Source organism: Mustela erminea, chromosome 9 (genome assembly GCF_009829155.1).
Source record: "Mustela erminea isolate mMusErm1 chromosome 9, mMusErm1.Pri, whole genome shotgun sequence".
NCBI lineage: Eukaryota > Metazoa > Chordata > Mammalia > Carnivora > Mustelidae > Mustela > Mustela erminea.
The window spans coordinates 108212522-108232377 of NC_045622.1; the positions used below are offsets into that span (position 1 = coordinate 108212522).

Genomic DNA, 19856 nt, shown 5'->3' on the forward strand with positions numbered 1-19856 from the left:
TCGGGTGGGGCGGGGCTTCTGGGGGCGGGCCCAACGGGGCGGGGCATCGGGACAGGGGGCGGAGTGTGGCGGTTCGCATTCGCCCCCTCCCCCGGCCCCGGGTGTCCCCGTGACGAGGCAGCGCGGAGCCGCCGCGGGCCGGGCCCATCCCGCAGCAGCGGCCCCGGGGCCAAGCAGGGGCGAGGCGCGAAGGGAGAGGCGCCGAGCGGGACCGGGAGCGCGGCCAGGTGAGACCGCCGGGGCGGAGGGGGCGGGGGCTGCGCCGGGCGGGCTTCGGCGGGCGCGGGGGGCGTGTTTGCGTGTCTGGGGGCGGCAGGGGGAGTGGGTCCGAGGGCCGCCGCCTGGGTGCTGTTTGCGCGCTCTCGGGTCCCAGGTGGGCTCGGCCCCCGTCCGGGCACTGCCTGCGGGGCTCGGGGTGTGCGGGACTGTGTGCGTGCGCGCGCGTGTTTGTGGCGAGGGGCCGCCGGGTGTGTATCTGCGTATGCGCTGGGCCGTCATTGTGCCTGCCCCCAGCGCGGGGCGCGGGCCTGCCCCGGCGCAGTCCCTCCTGCGCGGGGATGTTTTCCAAACAGGCTTCCTGCGGAGACGGGCTCTGCTGCAGCCCCAGCCGGAGGGGGGAGCGCCGCCCCCACAGGCCTCCAGAGACCCGGGCGGCCCTGGGACTGCAGACAGACACCTGAGGGAGGGAGGGGGCGCGCACCCGGGAGCGGTCCAGAGGCCTGCCCGCCCCGGTGAGGCCAAGGTGGGGAGACTGAGGCAGATGGATGGGGAGAGGAAGGTGGCCAGACAGACGGAGATGGGGAGGAGGGTGAGGAGAGAGACGGCGGAAAAAGGACAGCCCAGGAGGGCAGAGAGTCATTGAGAAAAAAGATAGACAGACAAGAGGCCTAGACCTGCAAAGGATCTGAATGATTAAGATGGATAAATAGATTCCAAAGACCCCACAGAAGGGTTACTCGGAGGCCACTGGGCCAAGAGCCAACCCAGCAACTAAGTCTAAGATGAGGAATAAGGGTCCTCCAACTCCTGAGGTGTCCCTCTTCCAAGCAGATCCCAGACTGGTTGGTGTCCTGGCCAAAAAGAAGCCTCTTGCCACCCCGTGTTGGTCCACCCCTATGGCCCCACCAAAGATCCTGACTCTCTGAATGGGGGGCCCTCTCCCCTTGGTTCCATCCCACTCGGTTCCCTTCCCCGGTATCCTGGCAACCCCGGGACAGTTTAAAGGAGGCAGAGGTGGAGCAGTTGCCATAGCAACAGAGGTGGTGAAAGGTCACTTAGCCTAGGTGGCCCTGCAGCAGGCCTGAGCTGGCATTGAGGGGGGTTGGGATGGGAGGTTGCAAAATTCTTTTTCTCCTCTCCCACTCTGCCCAGAATGGTGCTAGAAGGAAACCCTGAAGTGGGGTCTCCCCGAACCTCAGACCTCCGGCGTCCAGGGACCCAGGGCTCTTGTGTCCTGTCTTCTCCTGGTGAAGATGCACAGCCAGGCGAGGAGCCCATCAAGTATGGCGAACTCATCGTCCTGGGGTGAGCGGCCCTGGTCCAGGTGGGGCAGGGCACCAGGCACCCCCAGGGCAACAGACCAAGGGCCCCAGCTCTCCCCACGTATGACCTTCTGCTGTTTGTCCCTCTTCACCTTCCCAACTGAGAGACAGAGTTGATCAAACCCACCTCTATTCTTGTTAATTTATCTTCCCATTTTTTATAAATTACTGAGAAATCTCTTACTGCCCACCTAAGTTTCTGATCAGAAAAAAAGCAGCACCATCTGCCTTTCAAAAGCACCTAGCAGATGTAGGCTGGCGTGAAGAACTCTGGTTCTCCAGCAGAAATGCTTGGTTCAAATCCTGCCTCTGCAAGTTGCTTAACTTCCCTGTACCTCCATTTCCCCATCTTACAAGTAGGGACCATAACGATACCTCAGAGGGTTGTCAGAGGAATGACGGAGGAGATTTCTGTAAAGCACGTAGGACAGTGCCTGGCACATATCAGGTGTTCTGGGAGGCAGGCTTGTGCCAAGCCCTTTCATGGACATTATTTCATTTCAATCTTCACAAAGATGCTGTGAGGAAGGAGGTGAGGAAACCGAGGCTCAGAGAGGGGAAGTGACTGGTCCAAGGGCACACAGCTGGTAAGTGGCAGGGCTGGGATTCGGACCTAGGTCTTTCTCACTCCAGGTCGAGTGCACTTTGACTAAGCCACAGCTGACCCTCATGCTACAGATGAGAAAACCGAGGCCAGGAGGAGGGAAGCGATGTGAGCTGGTGGCCGGGGAGACCTCATTCCCTTCCTGGTCTCCCCCTGACCAGGAGCCTTGCACCACCCACTTAGCGCTGCCCCCAGGCGCAGATCCCTCTTCTTCCTCCCCCATCCACACTTCCTTTTGGCCTCTCTCTCTGCCATCTGCCTGGAAGAAGATATTTGATGAGCTATGCTATCATTATGATTATTTAGAAATAATAGTGGCTACCGTGTGCTGACATGTACACGTCATGTGCTTTTTCCTAATAAGTTAACATTTATCAAGGGCTTGCAATCTGTATATGTCAGACGCTGTGCCAAGCATTTTCAAATGCTTTATCTCATTTAGTTCTCACAATGAACCTGCGAGGTAGGTCCCGATTAATTAGCACCATTTTACAGAGGTTATGTGATAAGTGGAAGAGCCAGGATTGAAGCCAGGCCCATCTGTGAGTCCCGAGCCTGTGTCCAGAACTGGCCCACACCACCTAAGTGGGAAGAGTTTAGGAGGGCAAAAGTGATTTTGCCCCTGTCAGGGCTGCTTGCATGAGAAAAACTGCTGCTGGGTGTCCCAAAGGAAGGGCAGACTTTCAGCTGAGGGCCAGGCCACTGATGAGGGAGAGTGCAGACCTCAGGGTAGAGGCCCTCTTCGCTGCGGTTTATGCTTGCTAGAGCAATGAAGCCCCATGCTGGACAGAGCCACCTGGAGAGCACACTGAAAAGATCCCCTGACAGTCCCATCCCAAACCTACAGAATCAGAGTCTCCATGGGTGGAGCCAGGGAATCTACATTCTTACAAGCCCACAAGAAAACTCTGAATCAAGTGGTCTTTGTCTGTATTTGGCACCTCTTCATCCTGGCACTCCTAGCTCCAAAACCTTCTGTAGCTCCCTAGTTTCACAGAATAAAGTCCAGACTCCTAAGCTTGGTGTTCAAAGCCCTTCCCCCAGCTTCACCTGCCTCGACTTCAGCTCAGCACCCAAGTCACCACTCCCTGATCTCACCAAACCCTGCCAGTCTCAGGCCCTTCGCTTGGGGCAAGCCTTCCCTCTGGAAGGGCTTCTGCAAGAGGGGCCGGAGTCAGACAGACCCGAGTTCAAATCTCTGACTTTTTCACTTACTAGCCTGGGACCTCAGGCAGGTCAGTTTACCTCCATGAGCCTCAATTTTCCTTATCTGTAAAATGGGAAGAAAGATACTTGCCTGGCAGGACATTGCACAGATTCCATTAGGTAATTAATAACGTGAAACTCCAGGAACACAGGAGGCTCCAGTCCATGGCAGTGATCAAGGCTGTGACTCACCCCATCTTTGCCTTCCACAGTCACTCCCTCTGGATAAAAGCTGGAAGGAAGGTAGAAGTTTGACATGTATGGATATATGGAGCTGGTGGCATTGTGGGTCTGTCTGTTTCTTTCATTCTGGTTTCCATTCGTACTTGTGGTGTCGTAAACGAAAGTTTGCAGTAAAGGTGAATTCTTTCCAGTTCTTCAAGGCCTAGTAAAGATGTTCCCCCTCTCCGAAACCTGATCTGAGAATTCCCTTCTCCTGCCTCTGGGCCTGTGGTATACAGTTCGTGCCCAGCTTCCTTGAAAAGCTCAGGACACCCCTTCCCTGCCACCAAGGAGACAGAACTGACCTGCGGTGTGCCCCCTGTGGCACCCCAGCACCCAGCAGCTGACCAGTCAGGTGTCCAGGAAACACTGGATAATTGAATAAAAGACCTTTAGAATAAAAGATATTCTGCCCCTCTTCCTTCTCCCCAAACGCAGACTGGTAGGGTATGGTCTCCTAGTTTCCGCTGGTTCTAGAGCTTGTTTATGAAGGTAGACTGCCCAGAAGTTGGCAGTTCCTCCAAATCGCTCAGGTGCTCACTTTCTCTCTCTCTCTCTCTTTCTTTCTCCCGGCAACCCCTTCTTTTTAACCCCCTACACCCACAGCTACAACGGGTGTCTGGCAAGTGGGGACAAGGGCCGCCGGAGAAGCCGCCTGGCGCTGAGCCGCCGGCCCCATGCCAATGGCGTGAAGCCCGATGTTATGCACCACATCTCCACACCGCTCGTCTCCAAGGCAAGCAGCTTATCCCAGTGGACCTGGACAAAGGTCCTGTGCTCTCTGCCCAAGTCCCAGGTCTTCGGCCTTCTGGGTCCTACCCCCACGCGACGGCACTGGAGCAGGGGAGCCACCTTGTGTCTTCACTCACTCATGGCCTTGGGCTGCCAGAGAAATGGTGCGGGGGAGGGATCCCTTGTAGTGCACCGTAGTAACAATTCACAAAATATTTCTTGGATGACCAGACCCCAGCCATTGAATGGAAACGGTCAGCATCATTTTGAGGCAGCCATGGCTCAGAGGAGGGACATGACAGTCACACAGCAATGGCAAAGGAAAAGCCTTTGGCTTCAGAGCACTGGGGTTAAGATACAAGCTCTCCTGTGTCTAGCTGTGTGTCTTTAGGCCAGCTTCTTCTCCTCTCTGAGCTGTGGTTCCCTCTGCTATAAAATGGGAATGATAACGATGCCTCCTTCTTGGGGTGGCTGTAGGGGTCAAGTAAGGTAACCTGCGTATAGTGCCAGCCACGCAGCACTTCCTTGGTGAAGGTAGAGCAGGCCCCTCGCTGGGATTGGTCAGCAGGCCTTGGGTTCTAGCCTCTGGCTCCAAGGCCCACACTTCTTCTGGCCACATGCCCTGGGAAATGACTTCTCCTTTCTCCCCACCAGGCACTGAGTAACCGCGGCCAGCACAGCATCTCGTACACGCTGTCCCGGAGCCACTCGGTCATCGTTGAGTACACACATGACAGTGATACGGACATGTTCCAGGTATGCTCAGGCCCTTCTGCATGCCTCTTGGTCACTGGGCCACCAGGCCTCGAGGTCCAGCTCTGCGGGTGTTCCAGGGTGAACTTGGAAGACCAGGGCCGTGGTGAAGTTGCTCTGGGGGCCCCCAGTACAGTCGACTACGCTCCAGATGAAGAAGCAGGATGTCCAGGGAAGGCTGTTGACTTCCTGGAGTCACACAGCAAATCGGTGGCCACATCAAAATTTAAAAAACCCAAGACCAGACACCCAGGCCACAGGCAGCTTAGGGGTTCAGAGTGTGACATGAGAGTCACACTGCCTGGGGCAGATCCCAGCTCCATCACTTACCAGCTGGGTGACTTTGGGCAAGAGTCACTCACTCGCTCTGGGCCTCAGTTTCCTCCTCTCTACAGTGGGCCCATAACATACCACTCCATGGACTATCAGGCAGATCAGCTGAGATACTGCACGTGAAGCGTGGGGCTTGGTATCTAGTACCTACAAAAAATTCACTTCCAGACTGGGTGTCACCTTTCCACTGATCATTCAAAAAAAGAAAAAAAATCAACTCGTGTTTATTAAGTAGGGGAGACAGAGAAGCCCCAGGACTGGATTTGGAGACGCCAGCTGAGGGCCCAGAGGGCCTGGGGAGCTGGGATGTTACTGCTCCCTCTTCGTTGTTTGGTGACCCTGCTTACAGAGCAGCTGCCGGGAACCCGGGCTGGCGGAGGTTGGGGGAAACCCTTGGGACTGACCTGCACACATAGCATATCTGGGCTTGCTCCCCTCTTCGTCCCAGATCGGCCGCTCCACAGAGAACATGATCGACTTTGTGGTAACAGACACATCCCCCGGGGGAGGGGCTGCCGAGGGCCCCTCAGCCCAGAGCACCATCTCCCGCTACGCCTGCCGCATCCTGTGTGACCGCCGGCCGCCCTATACTGCCCGCATCTATGCCGCTGGCTTTGATGCCTCCAGCAACATCTTCCTTGGAGTGAGTGAGCCCCCCAGGCAGGGACTGGGATGTCATCTGAGAGTGAGCAGAAGGGTCGGGTAGGGAGGGGCAGCACCCTGGGTGACGGACCAGCCGGCAGCCATCCTAACCAGGACCTGTGCTGGGACCGGCGATGCCACTTAACAAATGAGCACTGAGAGGCTCCGAGAGTTCCGGCTGTGCAGTGTCCATTCCAGTCCTCTCTGGGTCGCCTCTGACTGTGAGGGTAGAAGGGCAGCATCCCTGGCTCACAGCTGGCTGGTGGGGGGGGCCACTCGGAAATAGGATCTGATCCCACGTGTGGTCTCAGGAGCGGGCGGCCAAGTGGCGGACCCCCGACGGCCTGATGGACGGCTTAACCACCAATGGGGTCCTGGTGATGCACCCAGCAGGCGGCTTCTCGGAGGACTCAGCCCCGGGTGTCTGGAGGGAGATATCCGTCTGTGGGAACGTGTACACTCTGAGGGACAGCCGCTCTGCACAGCAGCGAGGGAAGCTGGTAGGCGGCCTGCTCCCTGCCCACCCTCTCCCCTCATCCCTGCCGGGCCCTTCCCCCTGGTCTCCTCCCCTCCTATCCAAAGGAGCCCCAACAGGCTCCATCTAGGGGCCGTGCACCACTTGCCCCACAGAAAGGGCCAGACCGTAATCTCCAGAACGTAGCGGAGGCCCCTGGGGTGGCGTGTGTTAGAGCAGACGTGAATGCTGCAGTACCTGGTGGCTTTAGGAAGGAATCACAGCCTCTCACAAGGCTGACACTTGGCCCATGTGTGAGCGGATTATAGCCTAAAGTGTTGGCAGTCTGTAAGGTGTCTCTCACGTTCAGACGGATTTAGCCTTATTATCCTCGCCTCGTCGGAAGGGCCCGTAGAGGAGTTCTGACTGAGGGGACAGTGAAGGCTCCACGTGGCACAGATGAGAGAACCCAGGTTCAGAGCTGCGAGAGAGTCCTAGAGAGAGGTAGGGGCCAGCCCAAGGTCACGGGGCCAAGCTCGTCAAATGGGCCATGAGGCAGAGCTCTTCAGCGTGTAAGCACATGGGGCCCATGGAGGCAAAATCGCAGGGAAGAGCAGGGCTTCTCTTTCCAGAGCATCAGTTCTACCTGGAGATCTGGGAAAACGTTACTTTTAAAAACACTGTGCATGTAAATTTCACTAGTACCCGGACGTTCCAGGTTCCGTTCCAAGCATTTATAGTGATTGCTTCGTGAGAACCACTTGAGATAATGGGAAGTATGGGAAGTAGCATCCAGCCTGAGGATAAGGAAATGAAGACGCAGAGAGGTTGAGTAACTCGACCACAGATGCCGAGTTATAGACAGTGAAGCCAGAATTCACACCCAGACAGGCTAGCTCTAGAGTCCTTGTTTTTAGCCACAGCCAAGAGGACGGCTGCCTTGGGCCGAGTCCCCAAGTTTCAGATAGAAGAGTTTCCCACTTGTGCCCTTAGGGGAGAGCCTGGGGGGAAACTTTATTTTGGTCCAGATCTCCTGATTTGACCGCTGACATGACTAAGTCCCCGCCCCACTGTGAGGGACAATGCATGCCTGGAGACTTTGACTTGCCCTCCTGTGTGGCTTCTCAGCTCTCCTGGCTGCTCTGCCTCCATCCTCGCTGCTCATCTGCCTCAGCCTTGCCCCCGCCCCGCTGTCTCCTCTGGCCTAGCTGGCCCCCCTGTGCAGGGTGTGTTCTCCAGGGAGGTTTGGTGGGATGGACAGGTGGCTTGGCTGAGGGGATGGCCGCCCAACGGCCAGGGTTTGAGCGGCCTCTTGAGCAGTAAGTCCCTTTTGCTGTCTCTGGCAGGTGGAAAATGAGTCCAACGTGCTGCAGGATGGCTCCCTCATTGACCTGTGTGGGGCCACTCTGCTGTGGCGCACGCCGGCGGGGCTGCTGAGGGCCCCCACGCTGAAGCAGCTGGAGGCCCAGCGGCAGGAGGCGAATGCGGCACGGCCCCAGTGCCCCGTGGGCCTCAGCACCCTGGCCTTCCCGAGTCCGGCCCGGGGCCGCACAGCACCCGACAAGCAGCAGCCCTGGGTCTACGTCCGGTGTGGCCACGTCCACGGCTACCACGGCTGGGGCTGCAGGAGAGAGCGGGGCCCCCAGGAGCGCGAGTGTCCTCTCTGTCGCCTCGTGGGGCCCTACGTCCCCCTGTGGCTTGGCCAGGAGGCAGGCCTCTGTCTGGACCCTGGGCCGCCGAGCCATGCCTTTGCACCTTGTGGCCATGTGTGTTCGGAGAAGACTGCCCGCTACTGGGCCCAGACGCCGCTGCCCCACGGCACCCACGCTTTCCATGCTGCCTGCCCCTTTTGTGGGGCCTGGCTCACCGGCGAGCATGGCTGCGTCCGGCTCATTTTCCAGGGGCCGCTGGACTAGGCTCCCCCGGCGCCCCGGCTGCCACGCCCGCCTGCCCACCTAGATCCCCCACCTCCTGCAGCCCAGAGGGAGCTCTGCATGTGGGACTCTACCCGCTGGCACATAGCCACACCAGATGGACATGTTGGATGGATGGGCTGTGCTCCTCCCCTCTTAACTCTGGTCCCTGAAACCCCTACCCCGGTCGGAATGACGGGGCCCTCAGCACCAGCTCTGTCCCGGGCTGATGGAGGGAAGCCCATCCCTGTGCCCTGGCCCTTCCTGGGGTGTCCCACATCATGCCGCCTACACTGTGTCCCTGGGGGCGTGAAGGGGCCGTGGGTTCCTGACCCCCAGCTTAGGCTGGCCGTGCCCTGAGCCTGCCGACCCAGCTCCAGATACCCCGCTGCTGCCCTGGGTTCCTCTATAAATCTCGCTGCTCAGCCTGCCCTCACAGATCCCACGTGTCCGGCATGCGTGCAGTGCCGCCAGCCCCTGCATGAGTGAGGGGTGGGCAGCAGGCCGGGGCCGGCATCTGCTGGTACCCACTCCAGGCTGGACTCCACGCCACGTGAGCTCTGGGGACACAGAGACGATCGGACTTGGTTCCCTGCCCGGTGGAAGGCACAGTCTAGTGGACGACAGGCCTGATTACCGAATGACAACACGGTTTCCTGGGCACCAGGATCAGAGAATCATCAAGGGCTGCAGAGCTGGTCTCCCAAGCAGGCGCGAGAGTGAGGGAGGCTCGCGTGGGAACTCCCTACAGGAAGGGGAGGGTGCTCTGGGCAGGGGGGAGGCTGAGCACAGGCGAGGGTGTCAGGAAGCAGGGACCTGAGTGAGGGGCTGGAGAAGGGGTTGCAGAGGGGGCAGAAAGAGGGCTGGAGCAAGAGGTTGGGGCTTCCCTGACGGGGAAGATGCTGGATGGAGGCTTTGGAACCTCGTTTGTGGATAGTCAGGAGCCGGGGACGGGAAGGGGACTCAGGGTCCCGGAGTGCTGGCTGTGACAGAAGGGCCACTATTACCAAGTGCCCACTGTGCCCTTCACTGTGCTGCTGCTGCTAATAACTATCTATTAACTAACCAGAAGCTTTTGCTATTTAATGCTCACAGTAACGGGGTGGGGGCGGGGAGGGATTACCGTTTCTGTTTACAGAGAGATTAAGGCACAGGTGCCAAGTCCCACAGCTAGAAAGTGGCCAAGCCAGGACCCAGATCCATGACTGCCTGCCTGGCCTCAGCCTGGCCTCTTCCATCACCCTGGGCTGCTTTCCTTGGATGGGGGCGGGAGGGGAGGGGCAGGCAGCCCAGGTCACCGGCACAGCGTGTGCGAATGTGTGGCAGGGAATATGCTTGACCCACAAAGGAGTCGGGTCTGGAGGGGCAGAAAGGAGAAATGAGGGGTGAGGACATTGGGCTGGGGTCTGGTGGCCCTTGGTTGCCATGGAGACCAAGACGGAACCGGACCCTGACTCATCTTGGCTAAGCGGCACCTCTCCCTGAGAACCAAGGCAGGCTCAGTGTGCTGCTGGGGTTGCTTTTAGACCATTCCTGGGGGGAGCAAGCTAGGGAGACTGGTAGATGGAGATTCTGGAAATATAAAAAAATCTGGAAAAGAGTCTGCTAAGTATAGGCCTCCTGGGCATCATCCCCAGTTGAAGACAGCCGCCAGAGCCTTACGGAGTATAGATTCCAAGGGGAGGGCCTGCTGCAGGCCGCACAGCTCGTGGGGGCCACAGAGACCAGACTGGGGGCTCTCGAGAGGACAGAGGGCTCCTGAGGGTGGTGAAAAGGGGATCTGGTGAGATTCCTGCTCCCGGGCCCCCACATACCACAGTGGGGGAGCCCAGATGGGGAGGCTCAAGCAACTGTGGGAATATTGCGAGCCCTACATGCACACACAAAACACTGATAATCCAGTTCTCTCTTCTGGCCCTGTTGGGAACCAGGTAAGGGATGTTCCGATCCTGTTTCCAGTAAGGAGAGGAGAAAGTAGAGGCAAGCACAGAGCATGGTGCCGCCCCAGGGAGAACTTGGAGGTGGTGGTGGCAGTAAGACAGCCCTGATCTTGGCCCACCTCTGCCCCTTTCCAGCTCTTGGAGCGTCTGTCTCCTCACCTTTTAAATGGAATAGCAATTCCTATATGACCAGATGGCAGTGAATGTTCTGAGAGCACCTGTAGCAAGCAGGTATTTAATGTTCATTCCTCACCTGCCCTTCCTGCATGTCCATGGGGAAGAACCAAGGCTAGGGATGGCCGAGGCTCCAGTGACTGGATTTCTCCATGTGATTATGCATGTGTGCATACTGGGGCCAGTGGAGGAGACAGCGTGGTGGAAGTTCTTAGGAAGGCTAGACCCCAGTTCAGGGACTGGGTGGCCTCAAGGAAGTCAATGAAACTAATAGTCCCAGTTTCTCCATCTCCTACAATGGGTAAAATGGTGATATCCTATCAGGGTTTTTACAAGAATGAAATAGCCTCCATGTTAAGCTGGTGGCATAGGACCTTGTGTGTTAACCATGAACATAAAAACGTGGCGGCTTTGAGGATCCCAGGAGTCCTGAGATCTTTTGCGAGCCTGAGCTGCCTGTTGATGGCTAGAGAGCGCCACCTCCTTTACTGGTGCCCCGCTCAAATTCACCCAAGTCAGGGGAGTATACCCATTTTAAAGACCATAAAAATTGAGACACAGGGAAGAAGAGGGGTGACCTTCCTAAGGACATAGAGAATTTATTGAGCTTTTCTCCATGATGATAGTCATCATCGGAGTCAGCCCCTCCAGGCACAACACTAGGCAGCAGACTGCCCAGTCATCAGTTTACTCCCAACTATAGCATCCTTGGGAGTGGAGGCAGTTGTTAGCTGGGTTTTCTGGCTGAGGAAGCTAAGACTCAGAGAGGTAAAGGGTCCTGCCCAAGGTCACACAGCCAGTAGATGATGGTGGCCAGATTTGACCTTAGATGACCTGGCTCCGCCCACGCTGACCCAGGCCCCTCACAATATTCTCCACTGAGCCCAGGCCTGGCACCAACGCTTGGACATGTCATGCCTGACCCAGGCTGTCCTCTTGTGAGTCAATGCAGAGGTGCAAAGCTGGACCTCAGGCCCAGCTCGGTCCTGGTCCTCCTTTTGGGGTCCCAGGCAGCTCTCCCAACAGGCATCGGGCGAACACCAACAAGTTCCAGGCCCCTCGCGTCTTTGTGCTGAGGAAACTGAGGCTCAGAGACGTTTAGTGGCTGCCTTCCAACCCCTGGCGAATGGATGGCGGTGCAGTGAAGCACTTGTCCCACCACGGGTGTGATCGCCTCGGCTCATCGGCAGCTGACCTTGTAGGTTCCCAGTGTCCTAAAAGTCTCCAGCTCCTGACCCTCGAATCCACTGAGGGAGGGAGAGTCACATCACTTCCCGAGCGCAGGTTCCCACCTGCAAAACTGAGGTCCCGGGACCCAAAGGAGGGCGGCGCTGGGGCTCTGTGGGGAAGTCCCCGCTGCTCCGTACATGACATCCATGCCGCCCCGCCCGGACTCGAAGCGTCAGCCCGGTCTGCCGGGACTAGGCCGCGGCCCGGCCGGCCACTCCGTTTCCCAGCCGCCGAGCCCGCACCCTCGCGAACAAAGGCCAAGGCCGCAGGGGCCATGCCGCGCGCGACCCAGTAGGGCCCGGGAGCGGAGAGCGGCGGGCGGGCGAAGCGCGCCGAGGGACGCCTATTGGCCGGAGCTGACGTCCATCCGGGCCCCGAAGCCCGACGATTGGCCGCGGGGGGCGGAGTTCGCGGAGCCCCAATGAATGGGGGAGCCGGAAGCAGGAAGTGAGTTTGCGATGAGAGCAGCTGCTGCAGGTGAGGAGCGGCGCCCGGGTTTCGGGGTCACAGTGCGTCATCCTCGGGGAACAGGGCGAGTCTGGACCGAAGGCAGGATTATTCCTTTTCTGCCTTCCATCCAGTACCCCTTCCACATTCCCCGCGGCCCCGAGCCAAGGAACCCTCCGGGCAGCAAAGAGTTAACCCCGAGGGTTGTGCTGTTGGGGCGGGGCATCCGGAGCGGTGGGGGAGGCTGGACTCTCAGTCCCGGGAGGGGAGGCGGTGTGGAGAATGTCCTAGGTTGGGAGATCCCGTATCCCAACGGGATTGTGAGACTTCGGTAAGTCGCGTGGTCTGTCTAAGCCTCAGTCTCACTGTCTGTAAAATGAGTTTTCTTCCAGCTCCGAACTAACGTGGCTCTGTAGTTCCCCTGGCCAAGCACAGGGAGAGGGTTGGAGGATGGAAGGCCAAAGAAAAGGTGTTTAGAAGGATGAGAGTGAGACAGATTGCACACCCTTCTGGTGAGGTCGGCCTTATCATCGCCCCCATTTTATAGAGGTGGAAACTGAGGCACAGAAAAGTGAAACAACTGACTTGGTTTTAGGAGCTAAGAGCTGAATCAGGTTTAGAACCTGGATTTTCCAGCTGGTGGCCTGAAACTCTACCCTTGCCACCACAGTGCTGGGTGAAATTGAAGAACTTATAGGAGAATTCTGAAGAGGAGGCTAAGAAGTCAGGGCAGGAGTAGGGGTGCCTGAGGGCCCTGGACTGGGAGGCTAGAGATTCAGGTCTCTGCTTCTGACCTCTCCCTTTGTGTTAGTAGGCAAAGCTCCTAGCCTCTCTGGGCCTCAGTTTCCCCATCGGTAATACTAGGTAGTTTAATTCAGTGTTTAAGGTTGAGGGCCCCAGGCCAAATATGACCTACCGGTGTATTTTGTAATATCTTTGCGTGTGTTGCCTAACCTCTGAGCCTCAGTTAACATATCTGCGAATGGGTTTGGGGGAGCATTAAGTGAGACCATGAGAGTGCTTAGCTAGGTGTGTAGTCAGTATGTGGTAAATGATGACTGTGATGATGGTGCTGGTTCTCAGCAGGGCCCATGGCGGACGCCCAGTACATCCTGCCCAATGACATCGGTGTGTTTAGCCTGGACTGCCGGGAGGCCTTCCGCCTGCTGTCGCCCACAGAACGCCTCTATGCCCACCATCTGTCACGGGCTGCCTGGTATGGAGGCCTGGCAGTACTGTTGCAGACCTCTCCTGAGGCCCCCTACATCTATGCCCTGCTCAGCCGCCTCTTCCGTGCCCAGGACCCCGACCAGCTGCGCCAGCTTGCCCTGGCTGAGGGCCTTACCGAGGAGGAGTATCAGGTCAGTTCTTTTAGGTCATTTGGCATTTCCTGGATGGCTTCTGGGTATGAGGGACCACAAGCAGGAGTACAAAGGTCCTTCTCTGTAGAGTAGACCAAGGGCTACAAATATAGGAACGTCTCCTGGAGCCTCAGTCTTCCCATCTAGAAAATGCACATGAGGGTAGTCTGTACCTCCTGGGGTTGCAGTGACCTGATTCCAAGATAAATAGTGGCCGCTGTGAGTAAAGGAAACAGCTATGGACACTCAGAGATGGTAGAGGAGGGAGTCCAGGGTAGGAATCAGGAGGTCTGAGTTCGGACCAGATCTTCCTCTACCATGTTGTGGGTCCCTGCCTGTGCCCTGGCTTTTGTTCATTTGTGGGTTCATTGGCCAAGGATTACTTAGACGCATTCGTAGTGCATTTCTGCGGTGCAGAAAGACCCAAAACGAAACGTGAACATTGCCTATTGGATGGTGGCGTGTTCAGCCTTTCAAGTCCTCTGTCTGTGTATTGCATTCCTCTACGTGTACATGCACATGTGCACCGGTTCCTTCCTTTGTCCTTTACATAAATGGGATCATACTCTCCGTGTTCTTTGGAGTCCTACTTTTTTTTTTTTTTTAATTGAACACCATGTCTTGGAGAACTTCCGTGGGGTACATAGAAAGGCACCTCATCCTTTTTGTTGACCGTGAAGCACTTCACTGCAGTGTACACCAGAGTCAGTTTATATTGTTGGACATTTGGATTGTTCCTGATTCTTCTTAGAACTAGTGCCACAGTGAGCATACTTGTGCGCATGTATGAGGAGGCTCTATTTCTAAAAGTAGCATTGCTGGGTCAAAAGCTCTGTACATTTACAAGTGATCGATGTTGTTAGGTCATCTTTTATAAAAGTTTCACCAACAATGTATGAGAAAGTGGCCTGTGTTTCTACATGTAAAATAAAGGGATTGAATTGCTTATCTCTGAGCTGAGGCCCAGGCTGTTTCTTCTCCTTTTCTTTAACTTTTAGTGATCACATCCCATCTCTAGACCTTGACTTATTAAAAGAGCTAATGGCTGGGGAAGTGCGACCTGAGTGTTGCTATTCTCCGTGGGACACTTTTGCTTGCAAATAGCAGAAACCCGCCTCAAACTGGCTTGAGTGGAAATGAAAATCATGACTTCCAGTTTCCAGTCCGGCATATAAGGAGCTCATAAGTCACCAGTCTGTCCTAGCAAGTAAAAGGTGGAATATGCTGGAAAAATCAATAACATTTCATCTGTCCTTAAGTTAAGTGAGGCCACAGGGCTAACTGCTGCCCCCACATGGGAGAGACAGACAGGTGGGTACAGAGAATCACAACTCACCAGTGCAAAAATTCATGAGCAGAAACCTCCCCCAGAACCAGTGCTGGAGTCAGAAAACCTGATTGACAGATTGCTGGAGGCTCAGTGTGGGCAGCTCTGAGAGTTTAAAAACTCCAGGAGAATCCAGTCAGAGGAGGGGTCTCCACACTTTCAAGAATTTGGGGAATTTTACCTCTAGGATCTTGGTCCTCACAATGGATTGGATTTCAGAGAAAAAGCCCCTTGTGCTTCTGGCCAGGGGAGGGGCAAGGGAACCATTTTTGAAAAATTTCAGAACATTCTATTCTTCCCACTTAGCTCTCGGGAGAAACTGTATCAGCAGAGCCTAGAGCCTAACTGACCTGGGTGGAGGAGAATATCCCATTTCAGACAGTTCAAGAACTGTCCTGTCCCACCTAAGGAGGAGGGCGGGGACATGGGACACAGAGGCGCATGTGAAGTTCTTTGAGGTAAAGGTTCACTGAGAAACTGCCAAGACCTAATCGGGGACTGGAGAATGCTTCACCTGCTCCCACATCTTACCATCGTACGATTAAAGGGCCCATTTACAGCAGTTCCTTTTACCAGTGCATCATGTCTGACTGTCAAGAAAAAAATGACAAAACATACTAAAGGCAAAAAAACACAGTTTGAAGAGACAGAGAAAGCATGAGAAGCAGATTCCGACGTGGCAAGGATGTTGGACTTACCAGACCAGGAGTTAAAACAACTATGGCTGATACGCTGAAGGGCTCTCATGGAGAGAGCAGACAACATGCAGGAACAGGTAGGCAGAGACTCGGAAATCCTAAGAAAGAACCCAAACTGCTAGAAGTCAGGAAGCATAGAAAAGTCCTAGAAGAAGCTGGAGAAAAAATGGATCTTACCTTTAGAGGAGCAAAGATAAGAATTTCATCCAGCTCCTCAGAAACCACACAAGCAAGAAGAGAGTGGATTGAAGTATTTGAAGTATTGCAAGAAAAAGCTACCAGCCAGGGGCACCTGGGTGGCTCAGTGGGTTGAGCCTCTGCCTTTGGCTTGGGTCGTGGTCTTGGGGTCCTGGGGTCGGGCCCCACATTGGGCTCTCTGCTCAGCGGGGAGTCTGCTTCCCCCTTTCTCTCTGTTTGCCTCTCTGTCTGCTTGTGATCTCTTTCTCTGTCAAATAAATAAATAAAATCTTAAAAAAAAGAGAGAGGAACAGAGGAAATCCTTCCTAACTAATTCTATGAGGCCAACATTATCCTAATACCAAAACCAGACAAAGGCAATACAAGAAAACTACAGACCATTCTCTCATTTACATAGATTAAAAAAAAAATCCTCAAAAATATTAGCAAATCAAATCCAAGAATGTATAAAAAACCATACACCATTACATAGTAGGATTTATCCTGGGCATGCAAATCTGTCTCAACATTTGAAAAAAATAATTCATCACCTCAACAAGCTAAAGAAGAAAACCACATGATCATATCAGTAGATGAAGAAAAAGCATTTGACAAAATCCGTCACCTATTCACGATCAAACCAAGCAAATTAGAAATAGAGGAGAGCTTCCTCAAATTGATAAAGATAAAACCTATCTACAAAAGCCCTACACCTAATATCATACCTAATGGTGAAAAACTCAACGCTTTCCCACTTAGATCAGGAACAAGGCAGAGAAGTCCCCTCACTGGTTTTCAGCATTTTACCAGAAGTCCTAGCTAATGCAATAAGGCAAGAACAGGAAATAAAGCGTATGCAGATTAAGGAAGACACAGAACTGTCTTGGTTCACAGAAAATATGATTGACTATCTATGTACAAAATCCAAAAGAATTGACCAAAAAACCCCTAAAACTCATAAGTGATTATAGCAAGGTTGCAGGGTGCAAAGTTAATATGCAAAAGTCAGGGGCACCTGAGTGGCTCAGCCATCAAGTGTCTGCCTTCAGCTCAGGTCATGATCCCAGGGTCCTGGGATTGAGTCCCACCTTGGGCTCCTTGCTCAACAGGGAGCCTGCTTCTCCTTCTGCCTGCCTCTCTCCCTGCTTGTGTTCTCTCCCTGCCTCTCTGACAAATAAATAAATGAAATCTTTAAATATGTAGATAGATAGATAGATAGCTATAACCAGTTGCTTTTTTTTTTTTAAATTGATTTGACAGAGACAGGGAGAAAGGGAACACAAGCAGAGGGAGTGGGAGAGGGAGCCAAGCAGGGAGCCCGACGTGGGGCTTGATCCCAGGATCCTGAGATTATGACCTGAGCCAAAGGCAGCCACTCAACAACTAAGCCACCCAGGCACCCTAGTCAGTTGCTTTTATTTTATTTTCTTTTAAGATCTATTTGTTTGTTTATTTATTTATTTGACAGACAGAGATAACAAGTAGGCAGAGAGAGGGGGAAGCAGGCTCCCCGCTGAGCAGAGAGCCTGATGCAGGGCTCAATCCCAGGACCCTGGGAATCATGACCTGAGTCGGAGGCAGAAGCTTTAACCCACTGAACCACCCAGGCACCCCAGTCAGTTGCTTTTAATATACCAGAAAGGAACAATAAAAATTCAAAATGAAAACCATAATACTATTTCTAAGTAGCACACAAGGAAGTGAAATACATAGTTCGAAAATACAACAAAATGTGTTTAAAACTTGGGAAAATTACAAACTGATGAAAGATATCAAAGAACTTAATAAGTGGAGAGATAGTCCATGTTCATGAATAGGAATATTCAGATTTATAAGGATGTCAGTTCTTGGGGCACCTGGGTGGCTCAGTCAGTTAAGTGTCTGCTCAGGTCATGATCCTGGGGTCCTGGAATCAACCCCACGTTGGGCTCCCTGCTGAGCAGGGAGTCTGCTTCTCCCTCTTCCCCTCACCCTGCTTATGCTCTCACTCTCTCAAGTAAATAAATAAAATCTTTAAAAAAAAAAAAAAGATGTCAGTTCTTCCCAACTTTATAGATTCAATGCAATGTGATTAAAAATCCCAGTTATTTTATTTTCAACACAATATTGGAGAAAGAGGGAAGAAGAAGAACAGAGCTGGAGGATCACTACTCACCTTCAAGACTTACTCTAAAGCTGCAGTAATCAACACAGTGTGGTGTTGGCAAAAGGGCAGACAAATAGATCAATGCAACAGAATAAAGAGCCTGGAAATAGACCCCCATAAATACAGTCAGCTGATCTTTGACAAAGGAACAAAGCAGTATCGTGGAGTAAAAATAGTCTTTTTTTTTTTTTCTAAAGATTTTATTTATTTGACAGAGAGAGAGATCTCAAGTAGGCAGAGAGGCAGGCAGAGAGAGATGGGGTCGCAGGCTCCCTGATGAACAGAGAGCCCAATGTGGGGCTCTATCCCAGGACCCTGAGATCATGACCTGAGCCAAAGACAGAGGCTTAACCCACTGAGCCACCCAAGTGCCCCTAAAAATAGTCTTTTCACCAAATGGTTCTGGAGCAACTGGACATCTACTTGATAAAAAGAAAGAAAAAAAGAAGAGAAAAAAAGAATCTAGACCAGACATGGACATTACATCTTTCACAAAAATTAATTCAAAGTGGATCAGAGATTTAAATGTTAAATGCAAAAGTGTAAAACTCCCAGAAGATAACATAGAAAATCTAGATGACTTTGGGTATGGAGATGACTTTTTAGGTACGACACCAAGTATGATCCATAAAGAAATAGTTGATAAAGTGGGCTTCAGTATAATTAAAAAGTTCTGCTTTGTGAAAGAAATTGTCAAGAGAATGAAAAATCAAGCCACAGACTGGGATAAAAATATTTGCAAAAGGTAATATTTGATAAAGGACTCTTAGCCAGAATACATAAAGAACTCTTAAAACTCAACAATAAGAAAACAAGCAACCCAATTAAATGGGCCAAAGACTGTAACAGATACTTCACCAATGAAGAATGCAGATGGCAAATAAGCCTGTGAGAAGATGTTCTACATCGTATGTCATTAGGAAATTGCAAATAAATAAAGTAATGAGAGAACCACTACACACCCATTAGCTTTGCCGAAATCCACAACACGGACGACACCAGATGCTGTTGCAGGGGTAGCAACACCAGGAATTCTTGTTCATTGCTGGTGGGAATGCAGAATCATATAGCTGCTGTGGGAGGTCATTCGACAGCTTCTTGCAAAAGAAATGTACTCTTCCTGTGGGATCCAACAGTGATGCTTCTTGGTTATTGACGGAAGTGAAATCTTGAAAGGAGGTAAAAACGTAGGTCCACACAAAAGCCTGCAGATGAATGTTTGTAGCAGCTTTATTCACAATTGCCAACGATGGGAGCAACCAAGATGTCCTTCAGTAGCTGAGCTGACAAATTGTGATCCATCCAGACAATGGAATATTAGTCAGTGCTGGAAAGAAAGAAAGAAATGAGGTATCAAGCCATGAAGAGTCATGGGAAGGTCAAATGCGTATTACTAAATGCAAGAAGCCAATCTGAAAGCCTACGTACATGTGATTCCATCTATACGATATTCTGGAAAAGATAAAACCATGGAGATAGGAGAGGGGATCAGTGGTTGCCAGGCATTGAGGGGAGGGATCGTAGGGTGCTAAAACTACTACTCTGTAGTACAGAGTAACGTGCCTTACGTAATAGTGGACATATGCCATCCATTTGTCCAAACCCACAGAGCGTGCACCAAGAGTGAACCCTTACGTAGACTGGTCTTGGGCAGTGATGTGTCCAGGTAGGTTCACCTGTTGTAACAAATGTGCCACTCCAGTGGGAGACGTTGATGATGGGGAGGGCTGTTCATGTCGGGGGGTCAGTGGGTACGTGGGGGAATCTGTATACTTTCTGCCCAGTTTTGCTGTGGCTCTAGAATGCTCTAAAAAATAAAGTCTATTTCGACAAAGAGAACGTTACTGGCTCATATAATTGAAAAGTCCAGGGCTAGAGCAGGCTTCAGGCATGGCTGGATTCAGGGGCTCAGGGATACCATATTGATGCAGTCTTCATCTCTCAGCTGGGCTTTCT

At 53.1% G+C, this 19856-nt stretch overlaps 2 protein-coding genes across 7 annotated transcripts in view; both read left to right on the forward strand.

Moving 5' to 3' along the window:
• Window positions 1–29: 29 nt before the first annotated feature.
• PELI3 (pellino E3 ubiquitin protein ligase family member 3) lies at window positions 30–12018 on the forward strand. 3 transcript variants are annotated; one of them, XM_032357524.1, is made up of 8 exons: window positions 30–227; window positions 1372–1524; window positions 2057–2128; window positions 4180–4309; window positions 4960–5061; window positions 5840–6034; window positions 6345–6533; window positions 7834–12018. In XM_032357524.1, exons 2-8 carry the CDS (start codon window positions 1373–1375, stop codon window positions 8401–8403), a joined length of 1410 nt encoding a protein of 469 aa, XP_032213415.1. In that variant the 5' UTR covers window positions 30–227; window position 1372; the 3' UTR covers window positions 8404–12018. The 3 variants fall into 3 exon arrangements, with proteins under 3 accessions (XP_032213415.1, XP_032213416.1, XP_032213417.1); XM_032357525.1 differs by lacking the exon at window positions 2057–2128; XM_032357526.1 differs by lacking the exons at window positions 30–227; window positions 1372–1524 and adding an exon at window positions 3564–3609 and having other exon boundaries at window positions 2086–2128.
• Window positions 12019–12135: 117 nt separating this feature from the next.
• Window positions 12136–19856, forward strand: part of DPP3 (dipeptidyl peptidase 3) — a 29385-nt gene continuing 21664 nt past the window's right edge. The window contains exons 1-2 of one of the 4 annotated variants that reach the window (XM_032357520.1): window positions 12136–12221; window positions 13278–13552. In XM_032357520.1, the coding sequence (XP_032213411.1) occupies window positions 12170–12221; window positions 13278–13552 (327 nt within the window). In that variant the 5' untranslated portion in view covers window positions 12136–12169. Of the gene's footprint in view, window positions 12222–12279; window positions 12523–13274; window positions 13553–19856 lie in introns of those variants that run through there. The other 3 variants (XM_032357519.1, XM_032357522.1, XM_032357521.1) reach the window with 3 other exon arrangements.